The following is a 25,173-nucleotide window of genomic DNA, read 5'->3' on the forward strand; positions in this document are numbered from 1 at the left end:
GAAGCGGACTAGTACTATAATGCTACCTTTATGTTTATGTTAGTGCTGAAATCCGATTTCTTATTTTACTAATGCTGAAAGCCCGAAAATGTAATGTTATTCTTTAATAGGGGAATCAGTCTAGAAGGAAATGTTGAAAGTGATGTGACATCTATCCAGGTTCGTTGTTATCCTAATACTATGGGTTACAGTACATTGCACGTATATAAAAGACGCCACTTACAAACTTGCTTGTTATCCGCGAATTTCTGCGGCCACAAAGGTCACATTTTTCAAGAATGACGACATCTACACATGGTAGATTGTCTGACTGTGCTGTTTCGAACCTTTCTTCTGTCATTTAGAAGTTACTCGCGATCATGAATAATAAACAATCGACTTTTAGCAACGGCTGATGCACAACGGCTGGTAGAGCTCCATGCGGTACTGGATCGTGACGTCACAGCGCGCCGCTTACGTCAGAGGCCGTTTCACTCGCCTTGCGGAAAGGCACTATTAAACATTTTTTTAATGGTAGAAAACAAGGCAACATACCACAATGTAATACGTTTACGTACTATTTCATTGGTGTACTTTTCAAAAAAAATATGTTTGAAAATTATGCATGTTCCCAATTGAGGAAATTACTTAATTTCACGTTTTTCGTAGTACTTGTCTGCTAAGAAAGGTTTTAAGCATTAAAATCTATTTCCTACTGCTCACCTTCAAGAGTGCAACATTTAGAGGAATAGAGAAGTTCGTATAAGAAAGGCGGTGAGGGCTGAGACCTATTCCTGCAATTTGCAGTGCAGGAATGAACATTCTGTGACAGACGGGAACATTCTCGCGGGAACCAGACTCTGATAATCAGCCACCTAGAGGTAATGCCAAAAACTTCATCCCTCTGAAATATTTCAAAAAAAGTTGCTCAGAATTGCATTTAAACCGTATGTATTCCATAATCAAGGAATATACTTCAGTTCATTTCGGTGTTTTCACGTATGTAGCCTACCTGAAAATATTATCCTTGAGTTACTTCATTCTGAATGTGCAGTTCGGTTGAAATGCATCCCATAGTTTTCCCTTTTATAAGTGTACAAACAAGCAGTATAAAAACCAAAAATATATTTTATTTACTACAACAAAGTTTTCTCAACTGTTTTGCTTTTGCAAAGTAGGCTTTTCCTCGACGCTGTGAAAGTGCGTTATTTTACCGCACATGTGCGATAAAGCAACTCCTGCACATTCCGTGGTCTACTTTAACGCCACTGCCTTCACATTGTACCTATATTACAAAATTAGTGTCGCCGAGCAAGTTGCCGCGTGTTTTCGGTTACGTGACCATCAGCTTGCACTCAGGAGTTAGTGGGTTCGACCCCCACTGTTCGGCAGCCCTGAAGATGGTTTTTCCATGGTTTCCCATTTTCACGTCAGACAAATGCTGGGGCTGTACCTTAAGGTCACGATGGCTTTCTTCCCTTTCCTAGGCCTTTCCTATCCCAGCGTCGCAATAAGATCTATTATTGCTACAACACAAAGGAATATATCTAAACTCATTTATACATAATCTTTCCGGGTTATTTTAGAAAAAAAAACAGTTCATTGCCTGCTATACATAATAGCATTCTCCATGTGCTTCAAAAGACAAAATTGATACATAATTCGAAAGAGTACATATCGGTACTAACGAGCGAAAACTAAGAAATCACAAATTCTTGTTTGTGATGCCTATATAAAGGTGCCTAACATGTAGGTCACCGGCCCCAAAAATTCTAATGTTATACAGTACAGTATTCATTTTAATATATTTTCCCCCAAAACATTGATAAGTTTAGTTGTGGTGAAAGATAAAATCATGAGTGCAACTTCTGCGGTGTGGATCTTTTTATTAAGACTGTAATTTAAGCACCGTGCAGAAAAAAAGTACTATACGCACGAGTGTAACATAAAAACTTTCCAGACTGTTAAACACACAATAATTTCAATATAAATTATAACACTAAACATACCTGTAAAAAAGTACATATTAAACAAAGAATGGCATGTTTCGTTCTACAAGAACATCCTCAGGTTCTATCAATTCACACAAAACATCCGTATATATGTACCGGTACAGTATTGTTTACGTTGCGTAAACTTGTCAATAAGAGTGTTTAGTGGTAATATTGACAAATAATAAATTTACAAGTATTAATGTAGTGTTTATAGTAGGCCTATTATAATTGATATTGAAATTGTTTGACAGACTGGAAAGTTATGTTACATTTAACCCGCGAGTGGTCGCTGTATGAGATTTTCTCACATTTTTTATTGTGATATTACTTCACAGTGATGAAAGGGAGGTGACTGTTCCCTCTTCTAGCTGAGTTTATAACTGTCATGAGTTGAGTGATTCACATTTGAAGGGTAAGCACCCCCTCCCCTAGTCAGAACAAATGTTCTTATATGATCGTGCGCACTGCGCGCGAGTTTCTCTCATCGCGCGACCAATGGCGTTGGTGTTATGAAGTGGAGCGGAAAACTTACTCCTGTTGTACGCGTTAGTATTTGTATTATGAGCACTTCTTGTTTTTGAACATGTTGTGTTCAGAAACCTTGCTTTTGGGTAAATATATAGATATAATATATAGATATAATTCATGTGAGATTTTATTTTTTTACAACTCCAGGACGGAAGTTATTTTTATGTACATTGCATATGTTATTTTAAGTAGCAATATGTGTCTTTAATAAACAGCTAATCATTTCATATTTATGTCCGGCTCCATGGCTAAATGGTTAGCGTGCTGGCCTTTGGTCACCGGGATCCCGGGTTCGATTCCCGGCAGGGTCGGGAATTTTAACCATAATTGGTTAATTTCACTAGCACGGGGGCTGAGTGTGTGTCGTCTTCATTATTTCATCCTCATCACAATGCGCAGGTCGCCTACGGGAGTCAAATAAAAAATCTACACCTGACGAGCCAAACTTGTCCTCGGACACTCCCGGCACTAAAAGCCATACGCCATTTCATTTTCTTTATTTCATTTTATCTAAAATATATAAGGTAGAACTTGCGTTTGATTTCAGTGGTAAATTTCAGCCTTACGCCCCCACAAAACTGTGAAAAATGTCATTTATTTTAATGTGAGAGAAAGTCTCACGCGCGACCACTCGCGTTACATTTTGGCTAGCGACCACTCGCGGGTTAACTAACTCGACGCTGAAAGTATGGCTTCATTTTTAACAAATTACGCAAGAGTTGCATAAGTTTCAGATCGTCGAACGGTCGGATGTTATAGAAACAAAACTCTAGAGCAGTGATCGTTGGTGTTAAAGGGCGTTTGAACTGTAACTAAACCTTGCAGAGTCACGAGTAATTGTCGTGGTGCTCATATTCTTAAGATTGACAATGGTCACATGTACTGATCAGTGTCGGATTTTTCGGTGAACCGTAATGTCAGTGCTTGCATTGGGGAAATCTGTTATCGCTTTGTATCAGTAGGATGTCGGTCAAGATGTAGTCACGTGCTTCTCTATATTGTCATCGGAAAGTTCCTCTCCAGCTAGACGTGCTCAGGTCAAGTTCGCCGATTGCAGGGCCATTGGTCGCTCGGCCTTGATCATACGAACTCTTCTATCTTTCGCGTAGTCTGTTGTCTGTTTTATACTTTTGTTTGGTCTGATTGTAGGGAAGATTTATTCATACTTCGTGATACATACAAATGAATAATATACTGTTATTCTTTCTCATTCAGTCTGCGGACCTTCCCTTCATTTAAAGCTTCAGGAAATGACTTGGTGGAAAGAGCACCTCTGTTAGCAGTGCTTTGATAACGATTTACAAGAAGAGGTTATGTCTCGTGAAGATTAGTCTTAGTTCAATCTTCCCTCGTGCAGCTGAGAGCTTGCATTCATGTGAACAGTGGGTTCGAACCCCACTGTCGGCAGCCCTGACTGTAGTAGTTTCCGTGGTTTCCTATTTTCACACCAGGCAAATGCTGGTGCTGTGCCTTTTAAGGCCACGGCTACTTCCAACTTCTAACCCATCATCGCCATAAGACCCATCTGTTGGTGCGACGTAAAGACAATTGAAGATCTTCTTTCGCTGTTATTTTGCAACTAGTATCGTATCGTTCTACAGTGGGGTCACATTGTCTGGCGGAGGCCCCGGCAGTCAGGACAGCACCACTCGGGCCAAATTGATGGCATAGAGCAGCCAACCAGGTGCTAGTAACGTAAGCAGTCACCTTCCAATTCAGTCTCTAGATTCCCCTCTATCTTTTGTATTTCCTTGGCAGTGTCTTTTACTGGCCTGTTCGCCTCGAAATATCCCACAACCAAAGCAGATCCATATGCACAACTTCATAGTACCGTCCGGCTCCATGGCTTAACGATTAGCGTGCTGGCCTTTGGTCCAAGGGTTCCGGGTTAGATTCCCGGTCGGGTCGAGGATGTCGACTGTCATTACTTAGCTCTTATGGCTCAGGGGCTGGATGTTTGCGTAGTCTTCAGTATTAGAATTCATTTAAGGTAGGGTTCCAACGTTACAGACGCGCAGGTCGCCTTATATGGTATCAGATATGGCCTCTCCGGAGTGCAGCACTCAGTACCGCCCTATCCTCTTCATTTCTACGTAACTGCTATATCCTAAGTCTATTCTAATGCTTGTCATATTCATTCCTTGGTCTACCCTTATAGTTTTTACCGCCTACATTTCCCTCAAAACCAAACTGAAAGTGTCCTCGGTGTCTTCAAATGTGCCCTATAATTCTGTCTTGCGGTCAGATTTCGCCAAAATGGTTCTCACCATTTCGATTTAGTACCTCCTAATTCGCAATTCGATCTATTCATCTCAGCTTCAGCATTATTCTGTAACACCACATTCCAAAAGCTTATATTCTTTCTGAGCTAGTTATATTTCACTTCCGTACAAGGTCACGCTCCAGGCGAAAGTCTTCAAAACGTCTAATTCCTGCATCAATCTTCGAAGGGAACAAATTTATTTTCATAAGCAAGGCCTTCCTTGCTTGTTAGTCTACATTATTTTTTATGTCCTTACTTCTACAATCATTATTCTACTACCCAAGTAACAATATTCATCTGCTTCTTTTAAGACTTAATTTGCTAATCTAATATTTTCTGCACCACCCGAGTTCGTTCGACTGCACTCCATTACTTCTGTTTTGGATTTGTTTTTCATCTTGCACTCGGTCCATACTTATTCTTAATTTAGCCATTTACTCTTCATTTTAAAATTCGTAAGTTTGTAAAGGTTGTTTATTAAATAACGACAAATTTAAATGAAATAGAATTGAACATCATTTGCATTCTCATGTCGGAAGATTCAGTTGATTACATTAAAAATGTGGATCCCTAAACTTTGAGGCTCTTGTTACTCTCTGAAGTGAATGTCATCTACATTATTTTTGATATAGAAGGGCACTATAGTAGTTTCGGTACTACGACCGGTCAGCGTTATGAAAACATGACAGTTTTAAAGGTGAAATTTCTAGCAACACGTACGACGACTGCATTATAGAGGAACGACTTTCCTACCCAGCAGCAAGTCTGACCTCGATATGGCTTCATAGGGTTGCAATAGCACAAGCATCTTGAGCTAAAATCGCCGTGCCGCGCGTCTGGCAGTATGTCTGGACTCCGGCGTTGTACCACATCATGTGAGGTGTCATTTTGATTCTTGAGAAGGAAAATAAATTCTAATCTTCAATGAAGAGTATTCTTATTGTTATTTTATGGTATGTCAGGGATAAATTCTGAAGACGAGAAAGGCATGGGAGCAAACCTCTGAACACCTGTTATTGCTCCTAAAAGGGATAATATATTACATACATACATACATACATGCATGCGCGCGCATTTAACGCAATCGTTTGAGAGTGTAGTGGCCAGACAAAGAGGGTAGCGTTAAGTCGAGATCATGTTTTTAAAACATGAATTTGACTTTTGCTACGTAGTGTTGAGCACGAATTTCCTAAATTGTATTAAAATTAAATTTGTGTAGGTATTCTGTGTATTCGTGCAATACTATGACAGATGTTAACATGTAAGTTTTAAACATTTAACATAAGCACAGCAAAACACATTTTATTCAGGTCCGAAAAATGATTTAAATGGAACACACATATACACGACACAGACAAGACTGAAGTTCGTAACCCCCTGTTGACGAGGGCAGTAGAATAACACCCACGGTATCACCTGCCTGTCGTAAGAGGTGACTGAAAGGGGCTCGGAGGCTGTCAACTTGGGAGCGTGAGTTGGTGACCACGGGGCCCTTTAGTAGAGTCCTGGCATTGCTTCCACTTGTGCCAAGCTCCTCACTTTCATCCATCCTATCCGACCTCCATTGGTCAACTCTTGTTCTTTTCTGACCCCGACGGCATTGAAGCATTCGAGGCCTAGGCAATCTTTGTTTCACGCTCTTCGTGGCCAGTCTTTCTTTGGCCGATACCTTCATTTTTCGAAGTGTCGGACCCGTTCAGTTTTTCCTTCTGATTAGTATTAATAGAGGATGGTTGCCAAGTTGTACATTCTCTTAAAACAGTAATCACCACCACAATCACTGAAGTTCGTAACAGGTAGAGGTAAGCTAATGCCAAGTTCTGTACCCTCATATTGCTTGTCGAGTGTTCCAAATCGGTGCTCAAACAGTCCAGTGATAAGCCGTAAGAGCAGGTACAGTGAGTGAATCCGTTGCGCTGCGCCACTAGAGATAATGAGGGTCGTTAGCATCAGCTTGTTCACATTCCTAATGAATTAGGTAAGAGCCATACTTCCACTTAAGATAACGTTTCTTGGTTCCTACGCCTAATTTTAAACAAACATTTGACAATATATCGGGTACATGATTAATACTGTGACACTTGTGTACCTATACTACCAATGGCGGTAGGCGGGGGTGGCATCCATCAGGAATATGTTCGTTGCTCATCGTGAGCAAGAAATGAGTAGCCATGTACAGGGTTGACTGTATCACGTTGCCTGTTAATCTATATATAAAATGTCCTATGTCCTGACTGACCGATTCATCATCGCCGAGCCAAAACTACTGGACATAAAGAAATACAATTTTGGGTATACATTTTAGCCTATGTTTCAAAAACTGAAAAGTTTACAGACGTAAAAATTGGTATTTAGAATCTCCTTCGGAAAATCCTCTTAAGGAGGGGGGGGGGGGGATGAAAAATTGAAAAATTAGTTGAATTCTTTGTATGAGGATGCTTACATCTCAAAAACTAAAGATGCTACAGACGTGAAAATGGTACAGTACAGTATTTTCGATATCTTTTGAAAATAAACGCGCATTTGGGGAGGGGGGGGGAATAAACCTGGGGTGGGGAGAAGGAGTTGAATTAATTTTGAGAATACACACGTCTCAAAAGTGAAGATGTTACAGTCGTGATAACTGGTATTTGGAAGCTCCTTTATAAATAAACGCGTACTGCAGAGAGGATAGTTCTTCGTCCACAACAGTACCACGAAAGGAATAAGAAATCGTAAGTGAAATGGCTATCCCGAGTTTTTACTCTTCACGCTGGGGAAAAATGCTGCAGATACACTTTGGGCCCTAGTTATAACAGGAACACCGTAGGCTTAAAGCAGTGAAACTGGACTTGATTGTTTTCGACATGTATGCATACATGGCGTCCTTATTCTGTAAATGAAGAGAAATAATGAATACGGGTAAGTGTTTTTTAACGGTCTTCTTGCGTCTTAAATGTACGTTAGTTTATCTTCGCGGCTGGATATTGCCCTACTTCTGTGTTCAGAGTCAAAGGGTAAAACCAGAGAATGCGCCGTAGTTAAGTTCGAAGTTGCCCTAGTTTCCACATGGAGAGTCGTCCCGTCTGCTGGAACTTGGCATACAATCTAGGCGCCGGCAATTACATTTCCGACCTTCTCCACGGAGTTCTGTGCTGTGCAACTTGTTTGGGATTTCTCTTTAAAACTGTGTAGTGTTATATTCAAATCGGAGCAGCCAAGACACCTTGAGGATATTTTGAATATTAAAAAAAAAAAAGTTATTTGCCTTTCGCGCGTTAGAGGACATCAAGTGTTTATTCCGACAGTTGACAGATCAGATTTGTTTCTCATGAATATCTTTCATAAACGACGAACAAGGTGGTGATGCCTGCACCGTAGTTTCTATTAAGAGGTGAATAAGTGGAACAAGCGTATGTGATAAGCTGATCACTAATTGTGATTTCAAGAAGGTAAATTCTGTTAGTGTTTTTTGTGACGCCTTTCACATAAGCGTGTTGTGCTTGATTTTGGGTAGGTCTTGCTCATTATTCCCTTTTTATTAATCAGCCTTACAGCTGAGGATACCGAAACCAAAGGAGTAACAAATGCTACAGTTTTAAAATTATACCGCTCAGAAATTTCCATTAAGCTTGTTTATAAGGTTTCAATGAGATTTTCTACGGGAAGTTGTCATTCTTCCTTCCAGTAAGTCTTTCTTACAGGACCTTTCAAAGTATTGAAATGTGGCACGAATATATGCCTAATATTATGCTAGCAAACCTATTTTGTCGAAAACTCAGTTGTTTATAGGTTTTCCCTTTTTTAATTTTCTTAACTTCTGATGCAGTTTTCAGTCTGTACATTTAGAGCAAGGAAAGATGTTTACCACATAGGGCCTATTTTCCCCTGCTATTTTTTAACGTCACACGTAATTCGTAGGTGTTAGACATCGATGATGTAGGTGAGGATTAGGATAGGATGTGGCCATAACTACAAGGTGCGTCCCTTTTGGCAGGTGTAACAGTAGGGAGGCCTCGAAAAACCATCTTCAGGCCTGCTGGCGGTGGATGTGGAATAGACAATCTGCCGAATGCCACCGTAACTGACTCGTACCATACAACATACTCCCTCACCTGGAAGTATTAATTCCTTATCGTGTACAGATGGTTTAATATTACGAAAATACTGGTAAGATAATCTGTAAATACTGCCATTTTAGCCAAGGACATTCTAACAATTTGTATGTTTGGACAGACACCTACAATATCATCTTTTTATGACTTGTAAGAGCAATCAGGATCCTGATTTTTCACCATACAAGTTTGAGTTTGAGGCTGATGCCCTTAATATGAGCGAAACGTGTACCTTAACATTTTATAAATAATATTTAATTTCTGAAAGATCTCTTTGTATTGAATAGGTGGATATAAAAAGTAACACTTGTAACATACTCTATTTACGTACATTTCAATACGGACCTAACATGAGAATTATAACGTGTAAGATAATCTGTTCCAAAAAAAAAATCATTGCACACTTCATGCTGCCTTAGATCAAAACTATAAAATCTTAAATTTAGCTGTTTTGAGATGAGGGCATTTAAACATTTAATTTGTATGCTGCAATCAGGAAACGTATTAAGGAATCGCATAAGCAAGAACTGTGCTGTACTAGTCTCTTCTCTCCTCTCCGATATCGCGTTATTGGTGTAGGGGAGCGTTATGCTGTTTGGTTTTAACGTTACAATTTTTCTATTAACTGGGTAGATTTAAGTCTTAAGACTTAACCATGTCTTGTGGATTTTTTGTTCGAAGTTGTTCAGATCGCTGCGGCATAACTCGCTAGCTATTGATCGGTGTCCACTTAGCTGGGAGTAAGAGAATGCGTGAGAAGCATGAAGGACAGTGTTAATTTGTCTTTCTGTATCATATCTAAATGCAACGAACTACTTCGGTTTTGCAATTTGTCCTCCCACTTAAAGTAAGGTGGGATGGAGCCTTCGTTCTCGTAAAGAGCTTTCCACTTACTGAGAACCCTTATTGAAGTAAAACAGGTACTACTTCGCTAATTGAGTTTATTTCCTCCTACTGAAAGTTTTATTTATAAGCACTGGCAGTGCTTTACGGGGAGTTGCTTCCTATTTCTGGGAACTATCTGATGGGCGTGATAGCATAGCTAACGACTATTTGAAGTAACAGTCTTGTTTTCTATCCACTTTAACCTTTCGCTGTGTGTACCTGTCCTTTCCTGGGCTATCTGAGTCATTTACAGCAGGCGTCGCCAAAACTCCCCGTATCTGAAAGCTACTTCCCAGATTTGAAAATAGGTGATCTGGAAATATTTTACGAGAATGGAATGTAATGAAATACACTTAATTTTCCTAAAACATAAAATATGGAGTAATTTTCGTGTGAATTTAGTAATGTAAATGTTATGATAAATGCAAAATTTGAATATTGAGAAGTTTCAACCACGATTTTAAAATTATTTTTCAGTGATGGATGAATCTCATTTTCTACCATTTCGTTTTTGCAGTTATCCTTTCGGTAAATAATTTATAATGGTTGTAGGCTTAAGTTATTAACAATACGTTCATTATGTTTTTAAAGAAAACTATATTGGAAATGTCACCAAACGATGAAGTGTAACGTTGCAGCGATGGCGGTGCAGTTAGACTAGGAAAGGGTTAAGTTTCCTCATTTAGTATGGGGTCCTGTTTCTATCAAGGACTTTCATAGGTTGCGTTGATGTATATTACAAGTAGTTGCTTTAAAATGATAGTGTACCTTTGGGGTGAGGGGTTGTGTAAGGTATCCTTAAGGCCCAAAACACTCCACTTGTACATTCTTTACTCCGTGCTGCGTAACGGCACGTCTTTATGATGGATTTCTTTCCCTAGGTCGCAAACCTGATCTCGGAGGAACCGGTAACACGAGACATTATCTTGGTGCAGTTCCAGCAGTTTGTTGGTAAACATTGTGCCAGTCTGTCTGGAGCGTAGCAGAGGTAGTGGTCAAGGTCTTAATTAACATACTGTAAGTGGCCTCTAGGCTTGGTTCTTAAGCACACCAGCTGTGGAAGAATTCCAGCTGTTGTTGTTTCTTTTCTTTAGAAAGGTCTGGTAAATTAAGTCTTAGTTTTTCCTCCGCTAAGGTTGGTGATAGTGGTTGTTTTAAGGGGGCCAGCTATTGCGCGTTTCTGTGGTGGTGGATGGTGTGGTGCGATGTGATGTGGTGTAGAAAAATGCACACATACCTCATCCCCATGTCTGAGATATTAATCATACAGTTAGTTCCCGACCTAGCACGGAATCTATGGGCCCTCTGACCCGAACGCTGTCAATTCAGCCAAGTACCGGTAGTTGGACAGAGATAGAACATTACACAAAAATGTGACTAATTTTGTGGCAGATTTCGTAAATTGAACCGCGGTCTGGTCAAAAGTTTCTGTGTGGTGGTGTGACGTAAAACAAATAAGATGCATTGAGCGGGAGCGGAAGCGCATGTAGCCTTCATATTGACTTACTTACGACTATGTTATAGTTGATTTTTACATAATGTAGGAAATACTACGCCAACATGTGCAGTCTTCTTTTATGCGCGGTTTGATTAGATTTCCATCTTGTCTTCAAGGATCTGATTGGCTGTCAGCTTGTCACCGTTTCCAATGTATGTACTGTAGGTTATTCAAATTAAAAGTTGATTTTATCTTTTTGCTCATGTGTGTTCTTTCCTTTCTTTTGTAGCTGAGTAACACAGTGACAAAGATGAAGAAGAAAGAAGAACGCCAGCCGCTGCTACTGGGAACAGAGCCCGTTAATGACACCTACGATAAGCGGTCCCTGCCTCGACCTGATGTCAGAGCATCTCCCGACAATGTTGTGGTTCATTTACCGGGCCCGCTCGAGGCTGGGGGCGTAGCCGGTGCGCCTGAGAAATCTGGCCAGGAGGATTACAACCCTCTGCTGGACAGGGACCTGGAACATCCTACTTCGTGAGTACCACTAGAAGTTGACATTCACCCCAGAGGATAACTCAGTCGATACAAATCAGTTGGCCCTGTTGGTTTAGATACCCTGCAGTAGGTTATGTATGAAAGGTACATCTGATATGACACAAGCATAAACTATAGAATATACACGATAAGAGACCAAAAATCTCTCGGTGAACTTGGGGTTGGAATGAACCATTCGTAAGATAATGCCTGACGTATGTTGACGCTTCGTCACTGTCCTGATTCTTTGTACATTCGCTCAAGAAGAGTTCCTGGGTACACATTTCTCAGAAACAATTGAACCTATAGATGTTTGTTGTTGGTATCCACGGGGTTTTTATCTACCTCGGAAGGGAATTGTATTTTGAAAATTAAAATGATCTGATAAAATATTAAATGCCGGGAACTTAAAATATACCATGCGTTCTTCTTCTTCTTTTTTTTTTTTTTTTTTGAGACTGTACAAATGGGCACATCGTGAGCTTTACGTGTTTGTAGACTCGGATTCTGTGTCTTAGTTGGTGCAAAAGAACTCCTTGCACGCTGTTAATCTTAGTTTTTTATTGGTCTACAGCTTGGAATAAGGATGGTGTTTAATGGTACAATGCTGAACTCAGTCCTTTTTCTAACAGAAAGTGATCAGATGTCTTAAGTTTGAAAGCTCGTCCTAATTCAGAAATGTACACCAAACATTGTTTAACAAAAGCTATTTAATTTTACATGCAGGATTCAAATGGAATTGAAAATTCTTCCATACCGAAAACTCCATGCAAACGTAGAGTTAGTCCGGATTGGGTCTCAAGGTCGATACCGTAAAATCTGGGATCGTATCATACTCGGTTCGAATAGTTCCATGCAAACGTGGATCGTACAGAGATCCTAATGAAAGACTGCGTGTATACTCCAGTTTTGTTTTCTCGGAAATAATTTCCATGATGGAATTTGCGCTTAGTCTTAATTCACAATAATTACCCGATTTAATATTTACTGGCGACGGGATCACGAGAAAATTACGAATAGTCCTCCATATACATTTTTTCAGTACATCCGTAATTAACTTACTAGGGTATTTAACTTCGCTAACGCACCTGTGGAAACAATACAAACGTTTGCAAGGAAAAATATTCATTTTTTGCTCTTCCTTAGCATAAACATCACAACGTGCTATCTTGGAACTTTCGAAATTATTACGTCTTCATGTGCCATGTCCTCGGAGAACGTTGGCTAACATTGGAGTATTACTTGCAGAAGGTGATATTTATAGTTCCGCATCATATGACCAAAGTATTCTAGCTTCCTTCTCTGGTTCCTTGTTCATGTGGTGCAAAACGTCTATATTGGTCATTTTAGCTGTCCAAGGTATCTTCAGCATCCTTCGAAACAAGACAAACTACAATATTCTGTATCGTTTATCAATATCGATCTTGCTTGCCGGATTCAATAAGGTACTAAATAAAAGTACACAGGGATCGTATTCAGTACGGTAAGGGTACCGAAATCTGTCCCCATGTAAACGTAATAATTGTTGAAGACGCGTGAAAGGTGTTATTTTGTACTAACATGGACGAAGAAACCGAATGTACAATCGCTAAAAAGGAAAATTGAGCGCATGGTATATTTAACTTCTCGCAGGTACCACAGTTCTCAGAAACAACTGAACATGTGTAAGATATGTTCTATGCACAGGGTTTTTTTTATCTACACGGGAGAAATTCTGTTTTCATAATTAAAATTGATAAAATATATGTGAGGGACATAAAATACGATGCGCTCATTCTTTTTTTTCTTCAGTGATTGTTGAAACGCGTAAAAACACACGATGTTGTCCACCTCCGTAGTGTAACGGTTAGCGCTATTAGCTGCAGTCCTCGGGGGTCCAAGTCCGATTCCCTCTATTGCCAGAAATGAAAGATAGGCAGGAGGGCTGGTATGTGGTTAAATAGGTACACGCAGCTAACCTTCATTTGGGGTATGAATGAAAAGGGCTGCACCACTTTGGGATGAGACCACGAATTTACTTCAGCACACGAGGCGTCCTTGGTGTATACAAGAAATCATGTCAGTGGTGAAGTGGCAACATACGTCCGCAATTTTGATTTTACACGGATGAGTTTTTGCTTCTCCTATTGCGTTCGTTCCATAGTTCCGGCTTGTGCCGTCGCTTATTATAACTCCCTTTAGGGTCCCATTTTGAGAGTAATTTCCAATAAATATAACTTTCCTTGTCCATAAGAACTATTATACAGAGCCCTAGAACACCAGAAACCGTATGTTTCCCATTTTATGGTGTGTGTGTATATGGCGTTGGGAATAAAACGGGTGAACTTGACAAAAAAAATTGCAAATGTTGTCACTTTTCAGATTTAAAAAAAATGTTCAGAAAATAGACAACTGAATGATTTTGTATGTTCTGTATTTTAAAATACACCGGTGAGCAATTAGATACACCAGACTAGTACCGTGTAGCACCTCCCTTTGCCTTGATGACTGGTGATGCAGTGAGAACATGGACTTCACAGGACACCAGAAACATTGAGCCATGCTGATCCTAACCGCTGCTCAGCCTTTTATAATGCAGGCATCGAGATTATTCGATGCAAGACAAAGTGCGCACATCCCTCCCGACAGCATCGCCAATGAGCCAAATAAGATTGAGGTTGGGCGATGTTGACGGCCAGACATCCATCCTCGTGTTCTTGGAGTTCATCGAACCAGTCAGATAGTCCAGGAGCGATACGCCCGAGCATTGTCTTCCTGTAGGTACAGGTCTAGCGCTGGATGCACGAGGATTATAAATGGTTGCACATAGTGTGGGAGGTTCATGTATCGTTCGCCCGATGTTGGCGACGGATGTACAAGGGGTTCCCGTTTTATCCCATTTGAACGGTCCCCACGCTGCTAGCCTACCGTTGTGCTATTTCACTAAAACGTAGCGGTCTCTACTTAAATTGCTCATCAGTGTTTTTTTTTTTAATTGTACCCCAAATGAAAAAATAAAGCTTCAGTACACGTTTTCTCAAACTGCATTTCCTATTACAAAAGGAAAATTAAACGGTTTTCACGCATTTATCCATTGTATAAAATGAAACAACGGGAACGTGAACATAAACTTTCTTTTAATATTCTACTGTCGGACTTCTCGTGTTTTTTAGGAACTTCCACTGATCTAAGAGTATAAACTACAAAGCGATTAAGCTCGGAGCTACAGTTTTATTAATATTGCATAACTCTTCACAGGTGTTTAAAATTATTACTATTTTGTCTCTAACAGAGTTCAAAATGAACAAATAGATAAACGAAGTGTCTAATGTACTACATAAATAAACTTATTTTTCACGTTCTGAAGTTATATTTAACAATGGTTTATGGCAGTGCTCAAACTTTCCAGTCCGAGGACACCTTGAAAAATTAATTTCCTATTTTTAATGGACCACCTGTCTAACGAAAGAGCAGTAAGCAGTTATGAACTATGAAGCTCCTTTTTGTACAATTGACTCTCCAGTGTTGGATTCAGTGCTTGATGATCTCAATATTAAAACTCTATAGACATCAGGTTTATTTTTATTCTTTGATTTGTAAGAGACACGAGGTGGTAGAATACGGTTTCAGACAAATAAGTACTGGGAAACACAGCTACACAATTCAAAGCTGTTCTTGAGAATACAGGATAATCATGACATGACTAGTCAAAAAGTTGTAATTGTGAAAACTATAATTTTCCCTCTGATTTGCGTTAATAGAGGATGGTAACCCAGTTGTACTTCCCCTTCAAACCACCACCACCACTACCTCCTCGGAAGAAAACTTATTAGAAGGTAAAAATCAGGTAGTCGGTTAACTCGTCAGTATTTTGACACTGCCAAAGGGAAGCGATAGGTGTGCTCGGAAAACTCGGTCACATCGCTGAAAATCTTGACTCGGTTGTCTTAAGTGTTTATTGTCGAAAGGAAAGGAAGATAAATTCAATAGTTTACTCGCATTACTGTTCTTCATAGCTCATGATTTAAATATTTAGGTTTTCGTCCCATGCTGACTTCGCGCTTTGTCCTACTTTCGTCGTTGATTACTTCATTAGGTGACCTTCTATTCTTAGACTTAGTATCTTTGTACTCGGTCTTAGTTTTAAGTCTTTCAGAAGTAAACCATGCATTTTTCTCGTAACATCTATTTGTCTTAAACATACTATTTTGTCCTATAATCCGCCGATCTAACTTTCTCAGTTCTGTATTCTTGCTCATCTCTCTTCTCGCCTTACCAGCTGTGTTCCAGACAAATCCCATCTGAACCGCCTGAATCCTGCTTTTATTTTTTTCTTTTGATCCATATTTCTCGGTCATCTCAGTTCGTAAGCATGTAAGCATTGATAACGTGGTCTGAGAATTTATATAGAACTGTTAAGAATTGTCATAAACGAAAATAGCCCGACGACGTAGCGCGAGACTGTATTGCCAGCTCGTAAACAAGCCTTCCAGCTCCCTCTTTAGATCAGTGGTACAGTGTCTGCCTCCAATCCCAAAATCGCGAGTTTGAATCCGGCAGAGGCGCCTTGACTTTTGAAGGGCGAGAAAAGTCAATTCGACACTTCATGTCGTATGCTTCTGCTCATTTGGTGTTCACACGACAAAATCAGAGCTCGGCCACGGATCGCCCGATAAGAGGTCAGTTTCGTGAGTCTCATTGAAAAAAATACTGAACGTCGACATTTAAATGCAGGCAGCCTTAATGGCGTAAAATTAAAATGCCTCCACACGGTTGTTTATGCCATGCAACTATTAGAGATTTAAGCCCACTAGGGGCGCTTCTTTGGATGCTCTTTCGTTCCCAGTACCTCTAGAGTCCTACTGTTAGTTTCTCCTTCCTTTCCTGTGAAAGTGGTTTACAAGATTTAACTATTTTTTGCTAAAGGAGATACGTCTTTACCAGTTTACAAAATTTAGGGTGATCTGAAACATCAGTCTCCGAAATCCCAGCAAAAGCAGTCTTTCTTTACTTCATTGCGCCACAGACTTCCGGTCTTATAACTAGGGCTCGGATGTTTAAGACCTAAAAATAGCTCAAATAAGCAAGCAAATATGACCTCAAAAGTGACGAAATATGGCCCAAAAATGATTATTCTAAATATGGACATTTTTAATAAATTATAAATCGAAAGGGCAATTCCTTTGATACATATTTGTTAAATTCTTTATTCTTACTTTCATACTAATTTTCTGAATATACATGTTTAGCAGTTATTCAGTCTATTACCCTTGATTCACGTACCGAACATTTGTGAATACATAGCTATAAAGTACCGGTATTAAGTTCGCTAAGATTATCACATCACACAATATTTTAAAAGTCGAAACATGTTTGCACTCTGTAGTGGAGGTTTGAAATACGACAAAACTAGAAATCAATCTATTTAAAAAAAAAAATGTTTTGAAACGTTCAAGCCCAGATTTCATTAGTATTATTAAATGCATTAAAGTTTAAATTGAGCACCACGGAACGAATTAAGTAGATGTCTTTCAGTACCTACATTATAGTAGTGTGACAGGGCCTATAGTGCAAACTGACATACCTTTTTCATTCTTCTCCGCGGGTGGAATTGAAGTGTGTGACAAGATTCATCCTCAAATCTTCAGACGCAAAACACCTCAGATTATCATTTAACACATTCTTGTAAGAAGAGAAGCTCCTTTTTACCTCACAAGGTTATTGGTGCATATTTAAACCATATAAAAGGTAGAGTGAAGTCTATGAACTGCAGATGTGATACCGAAAAGCAGTTTTGCGAACACTAGTTCGCATTCGATAGGTTGATTTTGCACAGCTACAGCTGTCGTCAGACCGCCAAATAGGACAGAATATGACGTTTCTACGAAAATAGCTCAATATGACCTTACAACAAAAAAGTCAAAATATGCATTTATATGACAAATAAAAATCACGTAACTGTGACGATAATCACCTGATTTGCAAGAAAATCTAATCAGGCAAGAAAATAGACACAAAGAAAAAATGACTTTTCCTAAACATCCGAGCCCTACTTATAACCTTCGGGGATTCTGGGGAGCATGAACTCGTGTGGGGAGAGTCGGGAGTTCCCTAATGCCATACAGTATTATTTATGGCAATAACATTAACTGGTAAATCTGTTCTCCAAAGTGCTTTGCTGTTAAAAGTAGAATTTACATTCTAATATGTGAAAAAGATGTTTTGATCTAAATTCGAACGTGGCAGCATTAATATAACTTTTAATTGGAACTAAACTTAATATTTTCTACCAATTAAAATTTAATATTTCTTTCATTTCAGGAATTTGGACACTTTGATCCATTTACTGAAGGGAAATATAGGTACGGGAATTTTAGCTATGCCAGATGGTTTCCGGAACGCTGGTCTGGTTCTTGGTACATTAGGAACGCTGCTTATGGGAGTGATTTGTACTCACTGTATGCATATGTTGGTAAGTACATGGAGTTGTTTTTGTGAAATATTACACGATGGTTTAACTTTGTAGAATTTTATCCACTTTGTTTCATTTAAAGGAATCCTTAAAAATGTTGACACTTCCAAAAGTTTTTCTACTTTTTAAATTGTTAGTCTCTCACTTGAATGTGTATCATGGGGATGCATAGAATGCTAACAGTGCCATGCAACATTTTACTTCTGGAGTAAAATTGTGTGTAATGATCATGCAGTTTTCATCTTTGATTTTTCTTCACCCAGTCTGAGAAATGGTACTTGCTGCTATTAGAAGGCTGTTTCTATTCTCATTTAAATTGTACTCATCCCCTATCACTGCCTGTTGCCTTTTGACAGAATTTTTTCTGCAACTGTAGAACAAAAGCTATTGTTTATTCTAATGCATCCTCTAATACATGTAGTTGCAATATTGTCTCTTTGGAAATTCCTTTCATATTAATCTTCCATTTTTCCAGGTGAAATGCTCCCACGAATTGTGTAGACGGAGTCAAGTCCCTTCCCTCAGTTTCTCGGAAGTGGTGGAACGGTCGTTCGAGACCGGCCCAGAACGTCTACAACGGTCTTCACGCGCTGCTAAAGTCTTGGTTAACACTTTCCTGTGCATTACGCAACTTGGCTTCTGCTGTGTGTACTTGGTTTTTGTGGCAGAGAATCTTAGAGATGTAAGTTTCATTCCTGTACTGTTCATTGTCACCTTATCTCTTTGCTAGTTGGCAGCCACCAAGTATGGAGTTTTGTACGTTCTATATTTGGAGTGCCACACTCTTTGGGAATTAGCCACTGGGCTTTTGTTTAGCATGTACCTGTACAGGAATTTCATGATGGTAAGAAAAGTTTGGTTTTTTCACCAAGAGGAAAAGTTTTGCAATTTAATTACTGTAATGGTGTGAAAGTAGCTCTTGAGGATCACTGCCAGTACCTAGGGGTTAATATGAGGAAAGGTCTTTATTGGGGTAATCACTTTAATGAGGGTATAAAGGTTACAGATGGCTTCATATAGTTATGAGGGTGTTTCGGAGGGTTTTAGCAAGGATGTAAAGGAGAAGCATAAATCTGTGGAAAGATCTGAATTAGAGTGGTTCCTGTGTATGGGACCCTGACCAAGATTACTTGATAAGAGATCTAAGGAAGATCCAGAGGAATTTCTGACAAAGGTAAAGTTACAAAAGTTACTTTGGAAAGACTTCGAGCAAGGTGACAAGCTGCTTGACTCAGGAGTATGTTCAGAGCTATCAGTGAAGTGGCATAGAATGACATTAGTACTCTCTCTTTCGAAGGCAGGAAAGATCATAAATGAAGATAAGGTTGGAATTAAGAGGACAATGGGGACACGTATTTGTATAAAGAATTGGGGATTGGAATAACTTCTGAGGGAATTTGATAAATTTCTCATGTACTTTAAAATAATTTAAGAAAGGACTAGGTAAATAATTCCTAGGGAATCTGCCCTAAATGTAAAAAGATTGATCTTGCATAAGACCGAGATTAATCGGCTGCAATTCAGGTTTCTAATTTTTGTGCATTTTCTCACGAATTGCATACCTTCTGATGTACACTGAGTGGATTAGATTCTCAAATTAATTTAATAAAACATACTCATTTGAAAAAATTATTATTTGAACAAATACCAAACTCCTTACTCTCTCAAGTCAAATTTTTCGTTATAATTACTGAATTATCTGGTTTCATGTGGATATTTTTTTCTAAAGTAGTTTGTTTTTTCTAGGTTCTCCTATATTTCAATGTACACTTGCACAAGTACGAGTACCTTCTGATCATGATGATTCCCATGATCCTCCTCAACTGGGTGAAGAACCTGAAATATCTGACGCCCGTTTCGCTCTTCGCGGCTATAGTTACAGTTACCGGTCTGGGTATTACCTTCTTCTACATGCTTCAAGGGTTACCACGTACATCCACGGTGAAGGCGTTTGCTGGCTGGAAACAGCTGCCACTCTTCTTTGGGACTGTTGTGTATGCTTTTGAAGGCATTGGAATGGTGAGTAAAATTCATCTGCTGTTTCCCATTACAATAAATGTGGATCTGTAATAATAATAATAATAATAATAATAATAATAATAATAATAATAATAATAATAATAATAATAATGGAATTAAAATCCACATTAAGAGGGAAATAACAGTTGCAGGTTATCAAATGGATCATTGTTACTTCAGAAAGACTAGCAAATTTCAAACTAAAGATTGAGTGGGTTTGTCCTGGCACAGGTCTTAATTTTTAAATCCTAACTCTTGAATGACTACAGAAATAATAGGCTTACAAATAAACTGCAAATTTTGAGTTAGTCCTCTTAATTTCAGTAGGTCATTTCATAAGTCGTGGCAACAGTGTTATATCTTCTGAACATGTGGTAGCATGGCTACTCTTGTATATATGCCTGAATGTATACTCTGCTGAATACCAGAGACGGATGGAATCCATGTACATTGCTGGCACTGGATTTTTTTAAATTCAGTTATCTGCATGAACACCTGGTTTAGGAAGAACAGTCAGAAGATTACAAGGTATGGTTGGGGAGACAGACTAACAAAGACCATGATTGATTACATAATCACAGAGAAAGAACACTGGAAGAACCTTCTAGATGTTACAGCCATGCTTGAAGAAGCCTTTGGTGAAGATCATAGTGGTGATAGGAAAATTGAAAGTGGGAAAGATTTTTAAAAAAAATTAAGAGAGAAAAGAATTAAAGTATGGAAGTTGAAGGAGAAAAGCATACAAGAAGAATTTCAAAGGGAAATAATACCCTTGGTACCCAGGATGGAGATGGGGAATGTTGAAGATGAATGGAAAATATTTAAGGAAGCACTGGTTGGATGTGCAGAAAAGGTATGTGGTAGAACATAGGAAATGTGAAAGACAGAGACACACTGGTAGAGTGATAGGGTAAAGATTAAATTAAAGGAAAAAAAAAAAATGGCATGGAAAGCATGGAAAACATGACTGAAGAAAGTAGAAAAAAATATGTGAAAGCAAAGAATTTGGCCAAGAAAGTAGTGGGGGAAGGAAAGCTGAGTCTTATTCACACAGAATTTGAGAATGATATGCAGGGCAGTGAGAAATAATTGTATAGTATCTTAAACAAAAAGAGATCAAGTAAACACCAGATTTGTGAAGGATGAAGGCAGCATAATATTAACAAAGCCAGAAGAAATAAGAAATAGATGGAGAGTATTTTCAGAAGTTGCTGAACAAGAGAACAGTCATTAAATGGACCACCAGAAAGGCAGTTAGTTCATGACGAAATGGATAAAGAAATTACAATGAACGAAATTGAAATGGCAGTAAGAAAAATGTAGAATGGAAAAACTGGAATAAATAAAATTTCAGTGGAGATTAAGGCAGCTGGAGCTGTAGGCCTGCAGTCGACATATTTCTCAGAATTGTCTGGCTGAATGAGGTCTCTGAGGATTGGCGAAAAGGAATAATCATCCCAATTTTCAACAAAGGCAGTAAGCAAGTATTGAACTACAGGGGAATTACTCTGATATCCCATGTTGCTAAGATAATGGAGAGGTTACTGGAAAGTAGGATAAGGTTGAGGGTTGAAAATCAGATACAGGAAAATCAGTTTGGTTTCAGAAGTGGAAGGTCAACAATAGAGCCCACTTTCATTATGAGACAACTAATGGAAAAGCAATGGGAGTATGGGAATGATAGTGATGACATTCATTGACATTGAAAAGGCATATGACAGTCCCCAGGACTAAAGTTTGGGACGGTCTGGTGTAAAAAGAAATTGGACAGGGATTAATAAAAATTATGGCAATGTACAAGGAATCTTTGCGCACAAACACAAGTTGGTTCAAAATCACTAGTGGGCTGAGACACCGAAGTATTCTATTGCCAATCTTGTTTACAATAGTAATGGATGACATTATGAAAACAGCAAAAGCAGCATATGGAGGAGAAGAAATAAACATGTTATTTGCAGATATGGTGATTTGGGGAGAAGTGGACATGAATGTTAAAGAACAGTTAAATGTGGTGAATGGGAAGATCAAAGAATATGGATTGAAAATAAGTGTAGAAAAGAGTAAAACTCATATGACTAGAGGGGAGAAAGAAGGGAAAGGTCAGATTAAACTAGCAGATAAGCCCCTGGAAGTAGTGGAGACGTTCAGAAACCTGGGGAGTGAATTAATGGAGAATGCTAGACTGGATGCTGTTTCTATCAGAGTGTAAGAAATATGTTATGGGACAAAGATGCACCAACGGAAGCAAAGGAAACTATGTACAAGATGTATTACATACGCATAACAACTTACAGAGCAGAAACTTAAGACAGTCGCAAAGAAGGATGAGAGTTGAATACAGGCAGCCGAAATGTTCTGAGTACGATACAGAAGAGTAGAATAGACAAAATGAGGAATGAGAAAATCCAGGAAGAAATTGGAGTGGAAAAAATGAATGATAGAATAGAGAAGAGCCGATTAAGATGGTTTGGGCACTTAAAGCGAATGAGTGATGCAAGAATGCCAAAAAAGGTGATGGAAATGCACTGGGACACAGTGTTGGAGTAGTGGAAAGACCAAAGAAAGTGGAGAGGAACCATATTTACTCCTATACAGCAACAGCTGGATAAAGGGAAATGAGTTATCTGCTATGCCTAAAGATGGATATAAGTAAAATAGAAAATCTGACCTGTAAAAATCAGTTTCCTGTGGCAGAAATGCATGGCTGTCATGCAGTTAAAAGAAGTGTTGGGTGGTAATTCTTTACCATATTCAACAGCTACGGTACTTATAGGGTTGAAGTCTTTAACCATGGATACATAGAAATTGTCGCACAGTGGACGTCAATGGCTGTTAGAGTAGTTCTTGATGGAAGACTGGTGCTGGATTGTGCAGGGATTGTTTAGATCTTGCATATATGAAAGATTTGTGCTAAGTGATGGCCACATTGAAGAAGTGTACTCGGTAAGAAACTTGTACAGTATACGTCTGGAGCAATTTCATTGGAATTACTGCAGTTGACAAATCTGCTTTTAATGTATTTTTGAACTTGTTTTATGTGTAATAAAACAGATTTCTGGTTCCTTATCATTGGCTCCATGGTCAGAATTTGGTGCTAGCATTGAGAAGTGCATTTTAGTGGCCTAGAAATTTCTATAGCAGATTTACATTGCTGCAGCTTTAATGGAAGATTAAACTCATTTGCTGCGACTTGCAAAATGACTTGTGTATGCAAACATCCATTTACTATTTGTACATTCAGGGCAGATTTTATGGACAGTTTTAAGTAAGATTGGAATGAAATTGATTGAAAGAAGGGAAAATTGTTTGATAGAAATGTGGGTGAAACTATGATGATCAAAAAGACTTGCACTCCCATCATATGCTAGGTTTGTTTCCCATTTGTCCTTAATTTTCTTGTTTAAGAGAATTCATGTAATACTCACAGGTTTTGCCTCTGGAAAACAACATGAAGAACCCTCAGGATTTTGGTGGATGGACTGGAGTTCTCAATACTGGGATGGTGATTGTGGCAGCTCTGTACACATCAGTTGGTTTCTTTGGTTATCTCAAATATGGTGAAAAAGTGAAAGGAAGTGTCACTCTCAACTTGCCTCCTGGTGATATGTAAGTTTAATTTGGCTCAGTCTTCTTTAGCATAATGTGTTACATAAACTATACAAAAAGATAAATAAAGAAAAACATAAGTACTCAATTAAGTCTTTATGTACTGCAAGTAACAAGTCAATACTCACTTGCAGCATGATAGAAGAGACAGAAATAAGTGTCATTAAACCACCATTGGTTGGAAATTGATAATTAAGGTAATTTTTAATGTGGCTGAGAATGAAACTATTTAAATGTAATCGTAATTCTTTACAAAAGACTCCCTGTGGGTTGGAGACGCAGACTAATACACCCATGGTATCCCTCCCTGTTGTGAGGGGCAACTAAAAGGGATGGGCAAGGGATGATTGAATTGAATTGAGGGATTACTTGTGATCAGTATCGTGTGTGCATCCAACCGACGCGGGGGGGGGGAGAAGCGGGCGCGCTAGTCTACATTGACTGTCAATGCGCAAGAAGGTGCCATGTGCTGCGCTAAATCACATTGTTTCCCCTGTATTCGGAAGGAGTATGCATTACTCAAGAGTAGTACAATTATGTGAGGAACACCCTAGGTCTGTTTGCAATTACTACCATTATATGATGAACACATGGGTCTATGTTAACTGCAAGTTGTGCCATAATGTATGACATACACCATGGTCTAAATTATCTGTGCTTAGTACCACTGTCCAAGGAACAAGGAGTCAGATCCCTGTGATTAGTATCATTGAGGGACCGGTTTGCGGTTACGGTCGCACAGCTGTGGGAGATATTTTTTTCAAACCAAACTATCGGCAGCCTGAAGATGGCTTTCCATGGCTTTCCATGGCTTTCCATGGTTTCCCTTGGTTTCCCATTTTCATACCAGGCAAATGCTGGGGCTGTATCTTAAGGCCACACCTGCTTCTTTCACATTCCTAGTCCTTTCCTTTCCCGTCGTCGCCATAAAACTTATTTGTGTCGATGCAATGTAAAGCAAAATTGTTGAAAAAATTTAGTGTATGAAAATGCAGAATTTGTCCTAGTGTTCCCTTTACTCTGCTCAGTCTTACCCCCTTTCTCAGCTTGGTCTTAATGTGTTTGTTACTTCCATTTGTTCACTGATAGTTTGTGGTACTGTATTTTCTCTGAAATGTTAAGTTACCCATGAAATATATTTCTAACATGGATTTATTTTTACAGCTTGGCACAGTCTGTACGTCTCATGATGAGCGTGGCAATCTTCCTTTCGTACGGTCTACAGTTCTACGTTCCCATGAACATCATTTGGCCGATACTGAAACCACGTTTGAGGACGGAGCGTGCTCAGTTCTATACTGAATACATTCTGAGGACACTTCTCGTTTGCTTCACCTGTGAGTATTATTGCAGAATGGTAGTTTAACATGAGCTTATGT

General features: G+C 39.0%; 1 protein-coding gene across 3 annotated transcripts in view; it reads left to right on the forward strand.

The window, feature by feature from the left end:
- LOC136881309 (proton-coupled amino acid transporter-like protein pathetic) overlaps window positions 1–25,173 on the forward strand; it is a 46,507-nt gene that overhangs the window by 14,987 nt on the left and 6,347 nt on the right. For all 3 annotated transcript variants that reach the window (XM_067154116.2, XM_067154118.2, XM_068229245.1), the window contains 6 exons: window positions 11,471–11,718; window positions 18,019–18,169; window positions 18,645–18,851; window positions 19,916–20,188; window positions 23,616–23,794; window positions 24,959–25,131. In XM_067154116.2, coding sequence (XP_067010217.1) covers window positions 11,471–11,718; window positions 18,019–18,169; window positions 18,645–18,851; window positions 19,916–20,188; window positions 23,616–23,794; window positions 24,959–25,131 — 1,231 coding nt within the window. The remainder of the gene's footprint in view (window positions 1–11,470; window positions 11,719–18,018; window positions 18,170–18,644; window positions 18,852–19,915; window positions 20,189–23,615; window positions 23,795–24,958; window positions 25,132–25,173) is intronic.

This window comes from Anabrus simplex, chromosome 9 (assembly GCF_040414725.1).
Source record: "Anabrus simplex isolate iqAnaSimp1 chromosome 9, ASM4041472v1, whole genome shotgun sequence".
Taxonomy (NCBI): Eukaryota; Metazoa; Arthropoda; class Insecta; order Orthoptera; family Tettigoniidae; genus Anabrus; species Anabrus simplex.